Below are 20,090 nucleotides of genomic sequence, written 5' to 3'. Positions count from 1 at the left end.
CTTGGCATAACCTCATTCACAGGACTGGCGGAAGGACTGAAAACAATTGGAACAGCCAGTGGCCATCCCAGCTGGAGGATCCTAGGAGACACTGGCCAAAAAGATAACATTTCTAATCTCTGCTTTGGAATAAGCACCAGTCCATCTCAGGTGCAGTATCCCTGCCTATTTTGAAGCAAAAAAACCTGTTCATACAACTCAACACAAACAAACACACTTCAGTACAGAGTTTAATAAAAGAAAACAAAAGGTCTTCACTGGTACCAAATTTAGGTTTGTTTTGTCTTTTCATATTTTTTAAAAACTCCCATGAAACAGCTTCATTTTTTAAGATTAAAAAAAACACAAGTGTGTGTGGAGAGGTTTAAACCTCCTTCTCTGGACTGGGGCCATACCTGCTTAATCTAGAGCAGAGGGAAAGTAATCTTTAGCTGCATGCATTTTTAACGTAGTGTGTAGTCTGGCTCTTAGATTTCATCTAGCTCTTTCTATTTTCTAAGAAAACTTTTATCTCAAAAAAAAGGTCCTATCTGCAACCTTATCTCAGGGGTAAGGCACACGATTTTACTGGCGCTTTTTACTGAAGAAGCATCCCTGGAACTTTTCAAGTTAAAAACACTCCAAGCAGCAGAGCTGGAAAAATGCTTGACCTGACAGGCATCAAGAGTGTTTGGAGTAGTTGACATTTGGCCGATTGAAGATCTGTAAAGTGTGGCTAAAATGATACAACTTGGGCTATCATTCTTTGGCTAGCTATATCATGAAATGACATGGCTCCTTGGAAAAGTGGGAGGCAGCAGGAAAAGAGGAAGACCACATTAAAGATGGACAGACTCAGCCTAGGCAGCCACAGTCCTGAATGTGCAGGACCTGAGCATGGCTGTTGAGGACAAGAGGTCCCTCATTCATAGGGTCACCATAAGTTAAAACCAATTTGATAGAAATTAACAACAAACAGTGTGGCTCACAGACCCCATGCAGACTCCCTGAAAGCATTTCATTTCTGCTTTCCAACATGCTAACACCACATCCTAAAAGCCTCAAAAGGGTATAATTGACCATTAAAAGAGAACTTTTATATCAGGTCTGTTTTAGGATGTTTTTTAGAAACCTGAAATTACTAGCTATCAGGAACAGCTCCAGAAGCTAGGTCCATAGGAGAAGCCCCTCTTCAATTCTGGACTCCTGTCATTACTTGAAATAAAGGCACTTTACACATGTATAAAATAAAATAACAGGAGTAGGTACTAGTACTATATGCAGCCACTGGTTCTGCTGCCAGAAACATCATATAGAAATCACATGACAACATGTGCTCTAATCTAGTCTAGCTGTGAATACATTTCCAGTCTAAATTCCAGGTGTTGGTGTTGATATTTAAAACCAAATTAAAGCCAAATAGGCATTGAATCTCAATACTCAAAGGAATGCTTCTCCTTATATACTCTTCCAGGAGCACTAAGATCTGACATGGAATTCTACCTCTGTGTCCTTTATGTGGAGCTGTGGATGAGGACCTTCCTTTGCTATGGTGTCCTAATTGTGGAACAGCCTTCCTTCACAACTGGCACCAACCCTGGTCTCCCTTCAGTCCTGAGTTAGAACTTAGGTTTTCACTATAGCTTACGTATGACATCAAAGGCCTGACTAGGCTGCAGAGCTCTAATATAGCATTGTGTATTCTTCCTTAAACTGTCTTACAGAGTTCTGAATTGTTTTTAATCTCTCAAACTGTTTCAGATTGCTATTTTACTGTCTGGATCTCACCCTACAATCTTTTGATACAGAACAGGATATAAATGTTTTAATAATCAATTAAATTAGGGAAAAAATAAAGTCTGCAATCTAGTTACACACTGTGTAGCTTTCATGCACTTCCACTGTCCTTATGGGAAGGTTCTGTGTATCTTTACTTTCATCAGTCAACAAGTAGGCTGTCTCTCATTTGGGGGTACAGCATCCAAAGGAAGAATCCTGGGGGCAGGGAGAGGATATTGCAAGGAACACACAAACAGAGAAAGTTACAAAGACTCTCCATGAGAAGCTGAAAGGTGCAGGATAAAGCATGGGGGAATTTCTCCAGGAAGTGTCGCCTGGAAGGAAATCAAGAGTGACTGCTTTCAGAAGTGTATCTCTGCTGCTTCAGAAACACATCATAGGACAGTAAGGGGTGATCTTACCTCCAGAATGGACCTTCGGCGCTGAGGTGTATTGGGGTGTGGTGAGGGGCTTGCGGGGGAGCCCTGTAGCATTGTGTAGCAGTCGGTACAGACACGGTTAGGCCGATTGTTGTCGTATACCAGGCGGGCCCGGAACTCTGAACATTTCCCACAGACAACCTGAAAAAAAGCAAGCAAGAAAAAAATATTGTAATAGAAAGGCAGCTAGTATGGACAGTTTATAACTGGAGCTGATTCAGGGGCTAAAAGGCTTTCCTCAGGCTGGATCACAGTAGGCTCCAAGTGGGACACTGCCTGTACAGACTGAAAACAAATCACCATAAACCTGAAATTCAGCATGTCAAGGTAGACATTTTCAAGCTTATGGGTCAAACCATATAAGCTTCCTTTGAAATGTACTAAGAAGCAAAACTAATGGCAGATAACGCACAAGGTTTTTCAAACTACCCAGATATAGCACTATGATTCCACTGTAACTGCCATGGCTGCATTCTATAAAATCCTGGGATTTGTAGTTTGGTAAGGCACCAGAGCTCTCTGGTTGAGAATTCTAAAATGTACCTCCTTAAACTGACAATCCAAGGATTCCAGAGAATGGAAAAACAGTAGTTAAGTTGAATCATAGCACTATAATTAGCCACTCTGAGAGCCTTTGTAGCTGAAGAGCAGGTTATAAATACTCCAAATAAATAAATATAATTGTTTAGTGTGGGAAAGCCCAAGATAAGTTAGGGTGGAAAAAGTTCCAAGAAGGCAAGAAACAGTGGAAAGACAAACAACAACAACAACAACAACAACCAGCACAAAGCAGAGGGCAATGGACCAAAATTCAGAGGAAAATAGGAGAACTGGCTTATTCATGCACAGTAAGTGTACCTTTCCTTCTCTCCCCAAAGAGGCAACTATGGGAGAGAGTAGAAATGAAATATTGGGGATATAGTGAAGTAAGCAATGCCACGTGGGTCGGAAACACACAGCAGGATACTCACATGACCACAGGCCCGGCAATGGTGCCTCCGCTTGGTGAGGGCATTGAAGGACTCCTTGCATTGCATACACAGGGTCACCTCTTTTTCCCGGATTGGTGTGGGAGCCCGTCGGCCCAGCTCACATCCCTGTATGTAGGAGGACAGTAGGTTAAGATGGTTAATATATATCATGTTATTTTATGCATGCGCACATGTGTACATGCACATTCTGATTATAAAGTAATTGTGTGTGGATGTTGGTATCTATAGTGAGTACACACACAAAGATTAGAATCTTGTTGGTTACAGACGGTAGTGCCAACTTGAGTAAACCCACTGAATCAATTGTTGAATAGATAATCAACATATAGCTAAATCCAGTAGATTCAATAGCTTGAATAGGATTTATGCTCCAAAAGGTGCTTTCTTTTAATCAACCAAAAATGTCAACATTCAGGTAAATACAGAAGACTGTATTTAATGCCATGGCAGTCCAGTTTCTTGAATCCTGGGATTCAACAACAGCAAAGATAGGCCTGAGAGAGTGTAGAGGACACCTGGTGAAATCTCAGAAGCCAGAGGAATAAATAAGGAATAAATGAGTAAAATTTCCAGTGGCTTGGGAGGTGTGAAACCTCAATGCATTTACAAAGTTCTCTCCTTATTCATCTCCCCCACCTCAAGAAGCAGACAAAGTTATGCCCTGGAGGAGCCCTGGTGGAGCAGTGGTTAAATGCCTGTACTGCAGCCACTCACTCAAAACCACAAGGTTGCGAGTTCAAGACCAGAAAAAGGGCCCAAGCTCGACTCAGGCTTGCATCCTTCCGAGGTCGCTAAAATGAGTACCCAGACTGTTGGGGGCAAATTAGCTTACTTGCTAATTAGCTTACTTGATGTTCACCGCTATGATCTTTGGAATAGCGGTATATAAATAAAACATATTATTATTATTATTAATCTGTGTAATTTATACAAATTGAAGAATTCTCCTTTTATTTTTGGAGAATTTGGGTTAATGCAGAGTATATAGCAGCCAACTTGAGTCATATTCAGACACAAATTAAAAAGACATTGTGCTAGCACATTTTAAATTAATTTTACCAAATATGCAGCTCCTCTCTCTCTTTCCACACACAGAGAGAGTGAGAGAGAGAGAGAGAAAGGGAGAGAAAGGGAAAGAGAACAAACAAACTAAGAATTACCGGCGAATTGGGTGGTGTTTCATCTTCACTGACCAGCTGTTTGAACATTTCCAGAGTCTGCTCATGCTTCTGGATTGTCGCCTGTATTGCCTGATGGTTTAAACAATAGCGCATTTGTAGTCACAGATAAACAGATTCTTGAACCAGGAAAGAGAGCAGAATCCCATCCCTCTTCAGTGGACAAGAAAGGGACCGTCGGGTTTAGGAAAGTACTGTGCCCTCACTTCAGTCTAATCCAAGTTTCTATCTGGCACATACTTGAGGACAGGTTGGATAAAGATTAATTCTTTTATCTTTTTGCCAAAGCTCTCACTCATATTTACTTTCAGCTTCCTGTTCTTCATATTATGTAGTAGAGCAGTCCATTGCTCTGTCCACAGATCCATCATTGCATCAGGTCCAGGTCAATGCATGAATGCCTGTCCAACACCATGGGTCTGTTACACTCTCAAATAAACACCAGATGAAACTCCTGGCAAGATCTGCGCTTCCTGTTGGTTTAGAGGGCCATGTTGCCAGCATCTATACTGCTAGCATAGCAATGAGGCAAAGAGAGTGCATGTATTTAAATTATTCATTCTGCAATCACTGTGCCTTACATATGGGATTTTAATAGGTGTCCAGACTTTGGCTGCAACTGCACTGCAGAATTAATGCAGTTGACATTGTTTTAACTGCCATGGTTCAATGCTATGGAACTCTGAGATTTGTAGTTTTGTAAGGTATTTAGCCTTCTCTGTCAGAGAGCTCTGGTGCCAAAATATATTACAGATCCCAGGATTCCATAGGATGGAGCCATAACAGTTATGTGTCAAACTGTTTTATTTATGCAGTGTGGCAGGCCTTTGTCATCTTCCAAAATGTAACCCTCCCAGCAATTTTCAACCACTTCATCCAGTTCCTTCTTCCAGTAGGAAAAAATATGTTAAGGAGGAAATGATGGAGTAGTTGTAGTAGGCTTTAAGGAAGGTGCATTGTGGACTTGAACTCCTAGAATCTCTCAACCAGCATGGGAGCATATTCCAAAATCATGCATTTTCTGGGGTCTGACTTGCCTCAGGCATTTTGATCGGTGCTGCTAGGAAACCCTCCATCTCAAAGCACCCAGTGTCATTCTATCCCTCATGATTTCCAACTAACAGAGGCACAACCTGTCTAATAACATCCCCTACCCCGTGCCTTCCCTTCTCTGTTGGATCTATGAAGTCCCACCTTTTCTGTTGCTAATTCAAAGATCCTCCTGATCTCAAACCCAACAAGCAAAAAGATCTTTAGTGACAGAATATCTATACAAAGAGGTAGACAGCCCTTCTAGCTTCTTCCTTGGTGATAAAATACAGTCTTATGAGGCAGGTGAGAAAGCTCAGGAATTACCTGGATCCAGTCTCGCTTCTCCTCTTCAGTTCTGAGGAAAAATGACAAATATTGTTGGATATGCAAATAGACAATTTGCTGAAGATGTTGGGGATGATGCATCACTATGTAAGCCCAGGCTCTGGGGACCAGTGAGCCTCCGGATACTGTCAGACTCCAGTTCCCATCAACCCCATCCAGTCCAGCCAACAGTGCAGGATCATAGGAATTGTTATTCAGCTGCTCCTGGAGACCACTACTTTACCAACCCTGATGCAGCCTGATCTGGGGTGGTGACAGGAAAAGAGATGAGCTGGCTCATCCTTTCAATCAGCTTGAATTGTTCCTCAGCAGATAATATGTCTGCCTCACCCTAAGGTAGTGGCTGTGCTGGGTGGGATGATGAGAGTTGGTAGTCCAAACCATATAGAAGCTGCTGGGGTGGGGAAGGCTGAGCTCAGGTGTGCAGATTTTTCAATGATGCGCCCCAAGAAGCAAAGAAGAGAGTTACTGGCATGAAGGCCACATTGCTCAATAAGGGACAATTCTTTTCTCTTTGGGAAAGGAATACATTAAAGCCATTGGGTTTGCGGGCTGTACCTGGCCTGAAGCTCTAGGGACCTCTGTTTCCCTGATACAAGGAAGGTTCGGGGCACATTGAGGCTGCTGGTCTCTTTCAGCTGCAGACCAAGAAAGGAAACAAGGGCTGGTTCATACATGAAGGCTCAACCATAGTATCAAAATGAACTTTTGCATGCAGAAACATCGAACAATTTTATACGAATTTGAAAAGCACTTTTTGTGTCTCCAAGTCCCAGAATCCCCCAGCCAGGGACTTGTGCCCCAAAGAACCTTTCCCAAGCTCCCCTCACTCCAGTCCAAAACACATTGCAGAAATAATCCAGTCTGAGACCACTTTTACTGCCCTGATTCAATGCTTGAGAATTCTGGGAACTGTAGTGTTATGAGATATTTAGCCTTCACTGTCAGAGAGATCTGGTGCCACAATAAACTACAAGTCCCAGGATTCCTTGGCACTGAGCCAGGGCAGTTAAAGCGGTCTCAAACTGGATTATTTCTGCAGTGTGTTTTAGACCTGTATATCCGATAGTGCCAAGAGAACACAGATGCACAACCTTTTTGCCTAAAAGCATCTGGTGTTTTGGGAGGGGGAAATTCACCACCCAGTCACCCATGAATATATACATACATTCTCACTTTTTCATAAACCACACCAGAACTTGGAATGAAGCTTGAGGTCGAGGGTGAGTCTCCCTTATCTGAAATGCTTGGTACCTGAAATGTTTTGGATTTTGGATTTTTTTTTCCAGATTTTGGAATATTTGCATATACATAGTAAGATCTCTTGAAGACGGGACCAAAGTCTAAACAAGAAATTCATTTAGGTCTTGTATAAACCAAATACAACTGACTGAAGGTCATTTTATGCATAATATTTTAAATAATTTTGTTCATGAAATCAAGTTTGTGTACACTAACCATCAGAAAGCAAAAATGTCACTATCTCAGCCACCCATGTGGACAATTTTGGATTTTGGAGTATTCTAGATTTCTGGATAAGGGATACTCAACCTGGATAAGGGATACAGTACTCAAGTCTTGCATTATTAGTTACCACAACCAACCTTTGATTCAGTCAGGACTTCTGGAAAAAATGGTTTCTATTCATAACTGGCTTTGACTCAGCTAATGAGAAATATAAAACACCATCCAGATTTTCCTTAAGTTTTAATTTAGACTTGATTTTTATTATTCAACAATTAAAATACACACACACACAAAACAAGAAATGGTGTCACATTAAACTTTATTGTCAATCTGTACAGCCTCTTCCCATTTCATTTGTGTGTGTGTGTGTCTTACTGCTACTTAAACATCTGCCCTTACTCGGTTTTTTAAAGAGCAAGATTTGATTGCTGAGTTAAACACACAGTTTAAAACATTTGAATGAAAGAGTAAATATTTTTAAAGGAACTCCCGACATCCTCTGAAACAAACAGAGAGAGCCACAATCAGCTCCAAGTCAAGTTCTGAGTAATGAAGACATGACTATACATGGCCGTTCCAGCCCACTGACTTGTTTCATGTCACCTGTAAACAGTGCAGTCTGACTCAGATCCATCACACTGGTTTAGTTCCCCCTTTTCAGAGACAAGCACCAGTATCAGCAGCAGGAATTACCCCAGGAAACACATCCTTCCCTCCCAACTCCCAGGTTCTAACCAATATGCCCCCCAGTTTTAATGTAGAAAGCTTGATATTCATTAGTTATCCAGAAGCTGAAAATTTGAATGGCCCTCTCCCATTACTCCTTCCTTTTCTTACCTCCATTCCCTCCACATCTATGCGAGCACGGACTCCAAATTTCTGGCCAATGAGACGTAACTTTGGCACACAGTACAGCAAACGGTCATTGAACTGGACAGACAGGGGAGAGAGTAGGGTTAACAGCAAAGTCATATGATAAGAGTCAGCTTCCTGGCCTGCTCCCTCTTTTGAGTGAAATGAAATGGAGACAGGGAAACTCCCATTAGTTCCTCTCACCAGGATCAAGTACCGGTCTTGCGTTGTACCATTCTTGGCAGAAAGCTTGAGGATGTGCCCTTCCTTGATGAGTTCATTTGTGGGACTGACAATGTCTTCCTCTCCTCCAAGCAGCTCATAGACCTTCAGCAAGGAGTGCATCCTCTCCTAGAAAGGGTTATCGACACTGGTAAATAAAGACTCAGTAGGATATTTTTCTGCTCTCCCTGCCCAGCCAGGTGAAGATCCAGAATACTCAAAGCCAGCCAAGTTATTTTGGAACAAGAGACAGAAAATCTCACATGTGCCTCTCCCCAGTTCACGAGCCTAGACAATGAAAAAGCAATAATAACAGAGTAAATGACTAACCAGTTGTTGCCCTGTCATGATGCCCAAGATCTGTTGCTTGGGGTGGATGCATCACCATCCCTACTAGTAGTGCTGGTCCTAGATCAATGACTTTGTACATCCTCTATAATTACTTCTTAAACAGACAGGTGTGGTGTAATGTAGGGATGGGCAGAGTGCAGTTTGACACTTTGGAGGATGTGCGTTAGACTGGGAAAAGTTTTTTTTAATTCTGAATAGTTTAAAAATTGTTTAAGAAGACAATCAAGAGAATTCATGTCCCACCAACTCCCTCTTATCCTGCTGAAAAAGCTACAGTGGATTTTTGTAGAGAAGACAAGCAAAGTCCATTCAGATCTGGTACACAAAGCTTGTCAGTGGGATCACAGTATCTTTCAGTTTTAAGAGTACGTCCTTCTCACTTTGCTCCAAGTGACAGATCTTGGGCAGGCAGTGAAAAGCATGATATCTTGCAAGCCTGTGGTCTGCCCACCATTGGGCTGAGGGGATTGTTGGACCTGAAGCAGGGAAATCAAAATTCAGGTGCCTCCTTAATAGTCTTCAGTGGTAATCTTCAGACTGGTCCCTCCTTCTTTCTCCACGTATTTCACAGAGTGAGTTGTTTGACTGTAACTCCTTGCATCTCAGCGTGGTTAGGGATCATGGTGTAGTAAGGTGGAGGTAGAGCCTGGGAGAGTTGGGAGGGCTGAGGAGGACCAGGTGGAAGAAAGGAGAGAGGGAACCCTGGGGGAGGGGCCAGAGGAAGGGAAGGTGGGGCTTCAAGCCTCTATAAAGGAAGAAGAGAGGGCGTGCGCGGGGAGAGGGAGAAGACACGGAAGAGTGGGACGCGGTGAGGCGGTCGAGTGGAGAGAAGGAAAGGTGACTCAGAGCCCACATAGGGTGGGAAGGCCTGTCTCCCTGGTGGGGAAGGCAAGCCCTCGTAGACCAGGCCCACACAAAGCCGTGACGCTAGTTGACCCCCGAGTGGAAGGAGACTTCAGCTACCCGGGGGAAGGAGAGTGGCGTCGCCGGGAACCAGGGAGGCTAGAAGGTGAATGGTGGGACCCAAAGAGCGGAAGCTGGGAGCAAGGACCAAAGCCTCAGGACTGGGAGAAGGCAGACAGGGAGGCTCTGGAGAAGCACTCGGGTGGAAGGCGAGGCGGAGAGTCCCTTTTGGACCCAGACGAAGAGACCAATAGAGTCTGACTCAAGACACCTTGCTAAAAGGGGGACTTTAGGGCACTTGTTTTCCTTTGCCCGTTTATTTTGTTGCTGAAGCTGTTGCCAATAAAGGCGTTAGTGTTGCTGCAAACCCGTGTTGGAGGAAAGTTTGTTTCCCACGTGGGGAGGAAGTTTCATTCATTTTTCCCACCATGCAACCAGCTTCACCAGCCCCGCCCACACATGGGAATTGCAATCCAACCATATTAGGAATGGGTAAGTTTTCCATCCCTGCACTAAGAAAAAGCAGGAGAGTGGCCACAACTCAGCAGGAGAACCTCCGTAAACATACAGTCCCAAATTTAATCCCTGGCAGATTATGGCAAAAGATCTTGGCTGGATACTGGGTTACAGTAGCCAATGCTGGGTTACAGTAGCAGTTCTTGAATTTAGGTACCCAGAAGTTCTAGCCAGATTCTTGGAGCTACAGTTTAGGAATACCTGATTTAGAGAGAGAAATAGTTTCACCTTGTATAAAGCCATTTCCTGTATTCTAGATGTACCTCTTTACATCTAACAAACTATGGAGAGCAAAACGATTTCTACAGACTTTTTCAGTCCAATTAACATTACTAATAAAGTAGGAGTGATAATCACGTGATCCTTCAGATGTTAGACTGCGACTCCCAGCATCCCTGTTTTGGCTATGCAGTCTGAGCATGTTGAGAGTTGGCCATCCCACAGCATCTGGATTCATGATTCCCACCTCTGAAGTAGAACATAAGGCTTGGTTTCAAGAAGCAACAGAAGCAAATCCTGAAACCTATTAGTATATGGTTAGGAAGACTGGGAAAAGCTTGGCTGGATCTTGGAAGACAGAAGGAGAACTGTGGAAGTGCAACCTGATATTGCAATTTCAGAACTATAAGGGGAAGGATGACAAGCTCAGTCACTGAGCACACAGAGATGATGGTCCCTGTTATGGATCATGATGTGACACATACTGTGGATGAGAACAGAAGGCTGGGGTTTCCAGCTGGTGATATTAAGCAGATTAACACACAGAAAGCTGATTTATACCAAATCAGAGTATTTGTCCATTTACAATGGTCATGTCCATTGTGCCTAGCAGTTACACTTCAGGGTCTCAGGCACATCTCTCTCTCATTACCTGCTACCTGATCCTTTTAAATCAAGAATGGGCAACCGGGGTACATCTGGGACTCAATCCCTTCTCTCTTCACCCATGGCAGGCTGCATCATTTCTTTCCCATCAAAAAGAAACAAATTCCCAGGGTTTTTTGTTTGTTTGCTTGCTTCAGTTCTTTCAGTTTCTTGAAGAAGAAACCTAACTGATGAGCAAAACAGGGTACATGGGAGATGCATATCTTAAAAGAACACTCCATTTCCTCCAAGTTTCTGTGAGCAAGAATCTTCAATATTTCAGTATTTTTTCTGGTGGTGGTAGAGATCAAGGGAGAACAAAAATACAAAGGGAAGGACATACATATAACTTGCAGGGCTTGTGTGCACTCCCTAGATTAAATGGATGAGACCTTCTGCATACAAAGCAAACTCTCTGCCACCGAACTCTGTTCCCTGCCAATTGTAAGCAGCAAGGTAACCAATGAAGCAGTAAGTATGAGATGTATTGTTAGGAGAGGTGTGTCTGAGTTGGGCTAGCTGCCCTGCTGTGGTCTAAACCTGATACTGGGCACAGCACTTCTATGTATCTAATCTATTCTCAGTAGCCTCCCAGTTCTGCGAAAGGACATTCCATTCCTAAGCATTCTGACTTAGTACCAGCAATTCCTCCAGCTCTTACCATTTTGCGGATGGCTGCATTGGAGTGCTCTGCCGCAGTGGCAATAAGTTCCATGGATTCTAGATGAGGAAAAAAGAAAAGTAGAGTGTGCTTTACGAAGTTGTCCCTACTCCATGCAGAGCCTCCAACTAATTTAACAGCAGAAAATATTATGCTGAGAAATTTGGACCCTTGTAAAATGTCAAGTCATGCAGGAGCAATTACCAGAATGGTAATGCTTGAATTGGGTGCCCAATAGTGAGGGGACTAAGGTTGCTGCTTTGCCATTTATATGAGAGATCAGTAGTTGGAGAGTCTACAAAGCGTTGTAGCCCCCTCCCTTCCTGGCCTCCCAGGAGTCAAGCCCAAGATAAATTGTGAACCCAGAGGGAATGGTCTCTGTGGCCAGTAGGCTACCTTGGGCAGTTCAGATTATTTGTCTTGGCCTCCTGACTCTCTACTCAAATTCCCAGATGTTCCTCTAAAAAACATCCAGCTAAATTACTTAGATCAGAGGCAGGCAATGGCCAGGGACCTTGGAGGACCATTCTCCTCCTCATTCACCTTTATTTTCTTTACTTTTTGCCTTTAAAAAAAATCCAAAATGACCTCCCAATCTCAGGGGGTGCAATTTCATCACATTTTTGGGACTATTTTGGGCTGTTGTAGCTGCAGGAAAGAACATTCTTAATCAGAAGTCAGCTTCTGAGATGCTAGGGAGCATATGAGAGCCTCAAAGTGGCATTTGGAAGCTGCATTTTGCTCACCGTTACCTAGATGCTCTAGGAAGACCAGGGAGAAGTTCAATTATATCCTTCCTGCCCAGCATAAAGGGACACACCATCCAGGTCCCTATGGTGTCCTCCTTCCCTTGACTGCTATGACATACAAGCACTCCCTTCCTTACTGACCTTCCCTGCCCTGCCCTCTATTACCACTCACTCTGGGCATCCTTGCAGTCGGGTGAATCCGGAGGCAGCTTGAGGAGATAGTCCTTCAGGAGCAGCTCGTAGCGAGGGATTCTCTGGACTGGCTCCAGCATGTGGTGCTGCAGGGTCAGGTTCCCACAGATCTCTTCCCGCTGCAACAGAGTGCGATCTCAAGAGAGCTGTCTGCCTGGCTGTTCTCCAAAGACAACATGCCTGACCCCCTAAGGGAACTGAGACCAAGTCAACTAGAGGCAGAGTTCTCACAACTGAAGGCACGTTTTGCCTTCTTGATCACTCTTTCTGACAACTCAGATTTTCTTTAAATTAGGGGTAGGCAACTGCTCAGAGGCTAGGGGCCAATTTGTCCTCTCCAGACGCCACCCTGATCACATTCTTCCCCACCATCACCATACTGCAAGCTCAAACACCTCCATTTTGCTCCACTATGCCACTTCCTGTCACCATTTTGAGAGTGCCGAGGAAAATGGATGTAGTGTTTTGGATGTAGTATGGAGTTCTGCATACATATGAGTGGGGGTATTTTCTTGTGTTTTCAAATATTTGGTGGGCTTTCTTTGGGAGCTCTTGGGAACTGCTGGGAAGCTTCAGAGGCCCAAGAGTAGGGTCCAGGGATCATATGTGGCCCATAGGGTACACTACATCCACTCCTGGCTTAGATGAAGGATAAATTGTGGCCTTTCAGATGTTGCTGTACAACAGCTCCCATTAGCTATTGTCCTGATGAAGGATGATGAGAGTTGTAGTCCAGAAAACTCTGAAGGAGCACATATCTCCCTATTCTGATTTAAGCCTTAAAATAAGCCATGAAACAAAAGTGTGGATCACTGCTTCTGACTCTCATTCCAAAATAATGGTCTCTACTTCTCAACTGCTAGTGACAGGAAGAGGGTACGAAGAAATACTTCCCACATTCCCACAGAGGATTTTCTCTGTCTTTGTCTTCCCCTTTGGGGAGTAAATGAAAATATACTCAAATTAATGAAAACTTAATTTAAAAAAAAGTTTAAATGCTTTGAATACCCTCAGAGAGAGGCCACAAAAATTCTGGGCTCACATCTATGGCCCGTATCACATGGAGGGACTTACTTTGCCAAAACGTTCCCGAACTGTTTCAGAAGTGCAAAGGTGGGATTGTCTGTTGCGCTTCACAAACATCATTGAGGCTTCCTGCTTTCCTTCTGTTGATGAAGCGTTCGCAGGGAAGACATTTTTTGAATAACGATATATCCCGTTATTCAAAAAATGGCTTCTCCTGGCTTCCCCGCGAATGCTTCATCTATGGAAGGAAAATGGGAAGCCTCAATGATGTTTCAGAAGCATGATGGACGATCCCACCTTTGTGCTTCTGAAACAGTTCGGCAACTTTTTGGCAATGTAAATCCCTCCATGTGATAAGGTCCTAGGACACAAATGTAGTTGCACCATACAGACAGTTCCAACTTGTTGTTGCTTTTTCCTTTTGGGGATAAAAAAACTTGGAACACCTACTACAGCGATGTATCGGGAAATCCCAAGGGACTAAACTCACCTGTACATCATGAATGATACCCTTGAACTGGGCTGAGCGCTCCATCCAGATGTTGACCAGCTCCATGGCCCGGTCAAAATTCTTGACATACTCGCCATACATCTTAAGGAATGGGGCCAGTTTTTGGAGAATGTCCCCAATGCGAGGGTGTTGGTCCCTGTAAGAATGGAAGCAAAAAGAGAAAGGAAGAAAAAAGAAGACTTAGCACCCAAGGGAAAAAATCCTCAAAGTGAAAAGGCTTCCAGACAGATCATGTCAGTTCTCTCTAGCCACAAGTCCAGGTCAAAAATAATGGCCCTCAACTTAAACAGAGGGAGCAGGGAAAACACAGGAATCAGGAAGGATTGGATATTCAGATAGCTGGATGGTAGACAATGGAAATGGGTCCTTTTCCAGATGCCACTAAAGCCATAGGCTTTACTGAGGCCCATCTTGGGATAAATTACTCCTTCGACACTCCTCTGGCCTTCAAACTTTCTAAAATTACTAAATTACAATATTGGCATGCATAACATAGGCAAATACAGTTTAGAGAAGGCTTTTAGAAAAACAGGAAAATTCTGAGGAAAGCTAGAATGAACCTAGCTATAATTTTGTAACTTCTGCCTTTCCTTAGGTTGAGGAAAGTAGCTAGACTTATGATTTAAATGTAATTTCTTATGCTGTGGTCACATTTGCTCAGAACAATAAGTCAGCATTCTGAAAGTTCTAGTGTCCTCTGCCCATTTCAACATTTCAACATACATATAGCCCGTTTACTCTCATTTGTCCCCAATGGCAAACTAGGGTTTTCCCAATGGCTGCTTCTAGGCCATGGTGGACAAATGAGCCTGCAGATCGCTGCTGCACTCCAGGCCCCAGTTTTCTGGCCTGGAAGCCCTCCATCAGCCCACTCAACACAGCCCAATTTTTAAAAAATAAGTGTAGTTTTCAAGCAATTTTGGCTCCAAACCATGTAAAAAAGCACTCAAATGCATTAATACATGTGAAAATGCCCCCACCTCACACCCACAAACAGAATCATGTACTATCTCTGTTTTTCTCTGCAGTCCCCTCTCAAAACTCCTGTCTCCATTCTGAGAGGGACTACAGACATTTCAGTTTACTGGGGCGGTATGGACCATGGGGCAATCTAGGGACAATTGCCCACCCCAGCCCACACCCACTTGCCCATCCCCTGCTTTAGGCTCATGGAATACTTTCCTAGAGAGGCTACAATGGCTCCTGCTTGCTGTCCCTCCATGGATAGGCAAATACTTTTTCAACAGTTCAATAGTCCTTAAGAACTAAAGTGTTGGGTTCCCACCCCCATCACTCATGAAAGGGATTTTTACAAAGTTTTGAGTGCCCTGTTTTAAAACTTCTTTATCTTTACCTGTATGGTTTTTTTTTAGTTTTTAATAATTTTATTCATTAAAATTGTCCACCTCATCCACCTCAACATAACTGTATGTTTTTTTTAATTTTTTTTTAAAAATTAGATTTTATTATTTATAAAAAAACATATCAAACAGGGAAAGGGTATTTGGATAAACAAATAACCACCAAAAACAAATATACAAATATACATAACATACATACATACCAAAAAAAGAAACATAAAATGACTTCCTGTCTCTTATTCTGAATATTTTTTCTTTAACTATTTTTAATTCAAACTTTCCATGCTTATACTGTAAAATCCTTTTAGTTCATATTCCAATGTCATGTTCTCTACAGCTCCTTATTATATCTGTACCTCCTTTCTATTAACCATCACCCTTGTTGATTACATATATTGCTATTAAATTGTTATATTTTTTACCAATAACTTTTCCTTTTTTCTGATCGTTCTCCTTATCTGCGTTCATTACCATTTATAATCTGTTACTCTTTATTCCCTCTCACCGTTATTTTTATAAGATATATTATACATACTATTCCAATCAGTTTATTCTAAGATATTTTTCTAGTGGATTCCATTCTTCTAAAAACCTTTTGTTGCTTTGATCCCTGAGCAGATATGTGAGTTTGTCAGCCGTCATCGTATCAAAGATCTTTTCTTTCCAATCGTTTAGAGTTGGGCTTTCTTTACTCTTCCATTTTTTCGCAAATATCATTCTTGCAGCCACAATTAGGTAGAACAGGAGTTTCCCATATCTTTTTTCTATTTCACAGTCCTCTATTATATTCAACAGATAAAGAGTTGGTTCCATTCTTATTTTCATCTCTAAAATCTTTTCCAATTCTTGATTAATCACTTTCCAAAATTTCCTGGCTCTTTCACATTCTCACCACATGTGGTAAAAAGTCCCAAGTTTTGAAGAACAGTGCCAACATTCCTTGTTTGTGTTTTTGTAAATCTTGGATAATTTCATTGGTGAGAGGTACCACCTAAATTGAAGTTTGTAATAATTTTCTTTTATATCCTAACTCAAAGTGTATTTTAATCTTGTTTTCCAATTTTTTTCCCATTGGGCTAACATTATTGGTTTTTTAACATCCTGGGCCCAGTTAATCATGTATTGTTTTATAGTTTCATCTTCCATCACATATTTTAATAGCAGTTTGTACAATTTGGAGATTAAGTGATCTGTATTATGTTTAATCAGTTTGCTAAATTCAGTTTCTTCTTTCTCAATCCTTTGTAATTTCATATCTATCTTACATCTTTCGAGTATTTGACGATACAAGTACCAATTGCAGTTGTAACCTTGATCTTTTAATTCTTCCATACATTTCATTCTTGCTGAACCTTTTTCGTAGACTATTAATTCCTCATATGTTATCCAGTCTTTGCCTTTCATTCTTTCTCTCCTGAAAAAAGCCTCATTAGTCGACGTCCAATTTGGAATTTCTCTTACCAAAAATCTTCTGTATTTTTGCCAAATTTGTAAAAGAGATTTTCTTACATAGTGATTCTGAAATTCTTTATTTGTTTTAACTTTGTCATATATCAGGTAACCATGCCAGCCATATACATTGTCAAATCCTTCTAATTGCAGCAATTTTTCATCCTTTAGTTGTATCCATTCTTTGATAGCGGCCAGGCCACACGCGTGGTAATATAGTTTGAAATTGGGTAGTGCCAATCCTCCATTTTCTTTACTGTCTTGTAATATTTTTAATCTGACTCTTGTTTTCTTTTTCTTCCATATAAAAGTATTGATATCTTTTTCCCAGATTTTGAATGGTTTATCATTGGTAATTATTGGAAGTGCTTGAAATAAGAATAACAGTTTAGGGGTAACATTCATTTTAATTGTTGATATTCTCCCAAGCCAGGATAGATTTAACTTATTCCATTTGTCTAGGTCTCTTTTTATTTCTTGCCACGTTTTTTCGTAATTGTTTTTGTACAATTCTGAATTTTTGCTTGTAATTTGTACACCCAAATATCTTACCTTTTCCTCTATTTTATATCCCGATATTTGTGTCAATTTCTGATTGTCTTGTTTGTCCAAATTCAGTGTTATCATTTTAGTCTTGTCTTCGTTGATTTTTAACCCCGCGAATTTTCCGTATTCTCTAATTTTTTCATTCAAGATATCTATACATTCCGTTGGATTAGACAACATCAATACCATATCATCGGCATAAGATTTGAGTTTGTATTCCCAATCTCTCATTTTGATTCCTGTGATTGATTTGTCTTCTCTAATCTTGATGTTAAGAAACTCCATTGCCTTTATAAATAGGAGCGGTGACAGTGGGCACCCTTGCCTTGTACCTTTTTGTATTTGAAATTCTTTTGTAGTTTTGTTGTTGACAAATATTTTTGCTCTTTGTTCCTTATAAATCGCTCGAATCCAATTTGTGAAATTGTTACCGGAATTCATTTTTTCCAACATACCGAATAAAAACTCCCAGTTCAAATTATCGAAAGCCTTCTCCGTGTCGAGAAATATCAAGGCTGCGTGTCTATGAGGTCTTTTTGTATGATATTCAATAACATCTAACACATATCTTATATTTTCTTTCATTTGTCTGTTTGGTAAGAAGCCACATTGGTCTGTGTTTATCCATTCATTCAGAATTTTTTTGAATCTATCCGCCAATATAGATGTAAATATTTTGTAATCTTGATTTAGCAAGGCAATTGGTCTATAGTTCTTGGGGTCTTCCAATTCTTTATCTTCTTTTGGTATCAGAGTTATAAAGGCCGAATTCCATGAGTCAGGTATTTTGGAGTCTAATATGTTGTTTATTACTGTTTGGAGTGGTTTGATTATGATGTCCCACATTTTTTTATAATACATGACTGAGAGACCGTCCGGACCTGGAGTTTTTCCTGTTTTTAATTTGTTGATTGCCGAGTGGATTTCTTCTACCGTAACAAATTTATTCAATTCTTTTTGTTGTTCCTCACTTATCTTTTGAATTTTTTCAGATTTTAAATATTGTTCCAATTCCTTCTCATTGACATTGTTTTTCTCATACATAACTGTATGTTTTTAACTGACAGAATGTGATTGACAGTTTAATTACATTTTAATATTAATCCTGTCTGTGCTTTATTTGTGTTTGTTTTAATTTGTAAACTTTGACTTGAATCCCAGTTTTAGGGGAAAGGGCAGGATACAAATATATAACGGCAACTAGAAATGGTTCATTCAGCATATCATTCAGATCATGGAACAGGCAGGAGTCATAAACCCTGGTTTACAATTCTGACTGAGAAACCAAACAACAAACCAAAATGTTGAGTTCAAATGACATGCCAAATGAATCTTTCCTCTCCTTCATTACAGATATTTAAGCAGAGGTGAATTTGTCAGAAATGCTGTAGTTGCATCCTGCATTTCAGACATGTACTGAGAAGCAGGGCTGGATTAAATGACTTTTTACTCAACATTCCATGATTCATTTGGAGATTTAAGATTAGCAACACCAAGTCCTGACATAACTCCAAAAGGCTGGAAGTTTGATCTGAGGAGACAGCATAAGTGTGCATGCACATCCATACACATACACCATATTAATTCAAACATTATGCAGATCAAAATTTAAATTGCATGCAAACAGAACACAGTGCAGCAGCACCACCCATGCCTAACTCATGGGATTTCCTCATATCAGGATTTGTTGGTGTACAAGTTGCCAACGACAGCTTAAAACAAATTAATGTTTTGTTTTTACAAAACCCAAGAGCATACATGTACTGGTAGAGTGCTACCACACCCATTTACTAAACCAATCAATTTTTCTCACCACTCTTCCATACGTTTCTCCAGTTCTGGCAGCAGGAACTGCTGGTGAAAGCAGTAAATTGAGCAGATGTTGGCAAAAATGCCCATCACCACATCGACAGGGAAAGAGTTTCGGCTGCGTGCTTCTTCCAGCAGACGGGCACAGAAGACCTAGGAGGCAGAACATGCTTCAGCCACATGGGAGGCAGCCCTGCAAAGTCAGTGTTTGGCAGTACACCATCTGCTCCCTCCTCTACAATCTACACTTCAGATCTAAACCCTTCTGGGCAACCACACTACCAGCAGCTTGTGAAACTGAATTCCTAATCCAATAAACAAGGCTGAGCCTGTGGCAGAATTCCACCAACGTATCATAGGCCTGGCCAACAAGATTCCTGTTCTATATGATAGGGCATGGCTTCAGGAAAGAAGAGGAGAAAGAAAACCCAATTACTATCGTGTAGGCACGATAGCAGGTTTTGGATATTCCGCACAATCTGTTACCTGGTCCAACAGATACAAGCGAGATACATAGGCCTTTTCTGTTTGGAGAAGCTCATTAGCAATTCGGAAGACTTTCTGTGGCACTGTCATCTGTTGAAGGAAAGAAAGAGGATACATTACACTTCTGAAGGGAAATAAACAAAATCCTAATTCACCAATTGGTCCCTCCAACTGACATTCCCAAATGCACCAAACAAACAAGGCATGAGATGGAGCCATGTCTTTCCACAACCACAACCACCCCCTTCCACCCCAAATATCTCCTGTCTCAGTTGGTTTCCACTAGCTAATAATTTAGGCCTGGAATTGGGAAACACCTCCTGCGCTCATTCCTTGATTCAATTTTCATAATCAGGTGGGTGAGTCTGGAATTAGAATGT

At 41.4% G+C, this 20,090-nt stretch overlaps 1 protein-coding gene across 2 annotated transcripts in view; it reads right to left on the bottom strand.

The window, feature by feature from the left end:
- FGD1 (FYVE, RhoGEF and PH domain containing 1) overlaps positions 1–20,090 on the bottom strand; it is a 78,741-nt gene that overhangs the window by 8,758 nt on the left and 49,893 nt on the right. For both annotated transcript variants that reach the window (XM_042451305.1, XM_042451306.1), the window contains exons 5-16: positions 19,711–19,800; positions 19,229–19,377; positions 14,039–14,195; positions 12,503–12,641; positions 11,582–11,640; positions 8,269–8,415; positions 8,050–8,142; positions 6,304–6,383; positions 5,725–5,755; positions 4,351–4,440; positions 3,170–3,295; positions 2,181–2,339 (exon numbers count right to left, since the gene is read on the bottom strand). In XM_042451305.1, the coding sequence (XP_042307239.1) occupies positions 2,181–2,339; positions 3,170–3,295; positions 4,351–4,440; positions 5,725–5,755; positions 6,304–6,383; positions 8,050–8,142; positions 8,269–8,415; positions 11,582–11,640; positions 12,503–12,641; positions 14,039–14,195; positions 19,229–19,377; positions 19,711–19,800 (1,320 nt within the window). The remainder of the gene's footprint in view (positions 1–2,180; positions 2,340–3,169; positions 3,296–4,350; positions 4,441–5,724; positions 5,756–6,303; positions 6,384–8,049; positions 8,143–8,268; positions 8,416–11,581; positions 11,641–12,502; positions 12,642–14,038; positions 14,196–19,228; positions 19,378–19,710; positions 19,801–20,090) is intronic.

The sequence above is a fragment of the Sceloporus undulatus genome, chromosome 2 (genome assembly GCF_019175285.1).
Source record: "Sceloporus undulatus isolate JIND9_A2432 ecotype Alabama chromosome 2, SceUnd_v1.1, whole genome shotgun sequence".
Classification (NCBI taxonomy): Eukaryota; Metazoa; Chordata; class Lepidosauria; order Squamata; family Phrynosomatidae; genus Sceloporus; species Sceloporus undulatus.
This window is presented reverse-complemented; position numbering and strand designations above follow the sequence as displayed.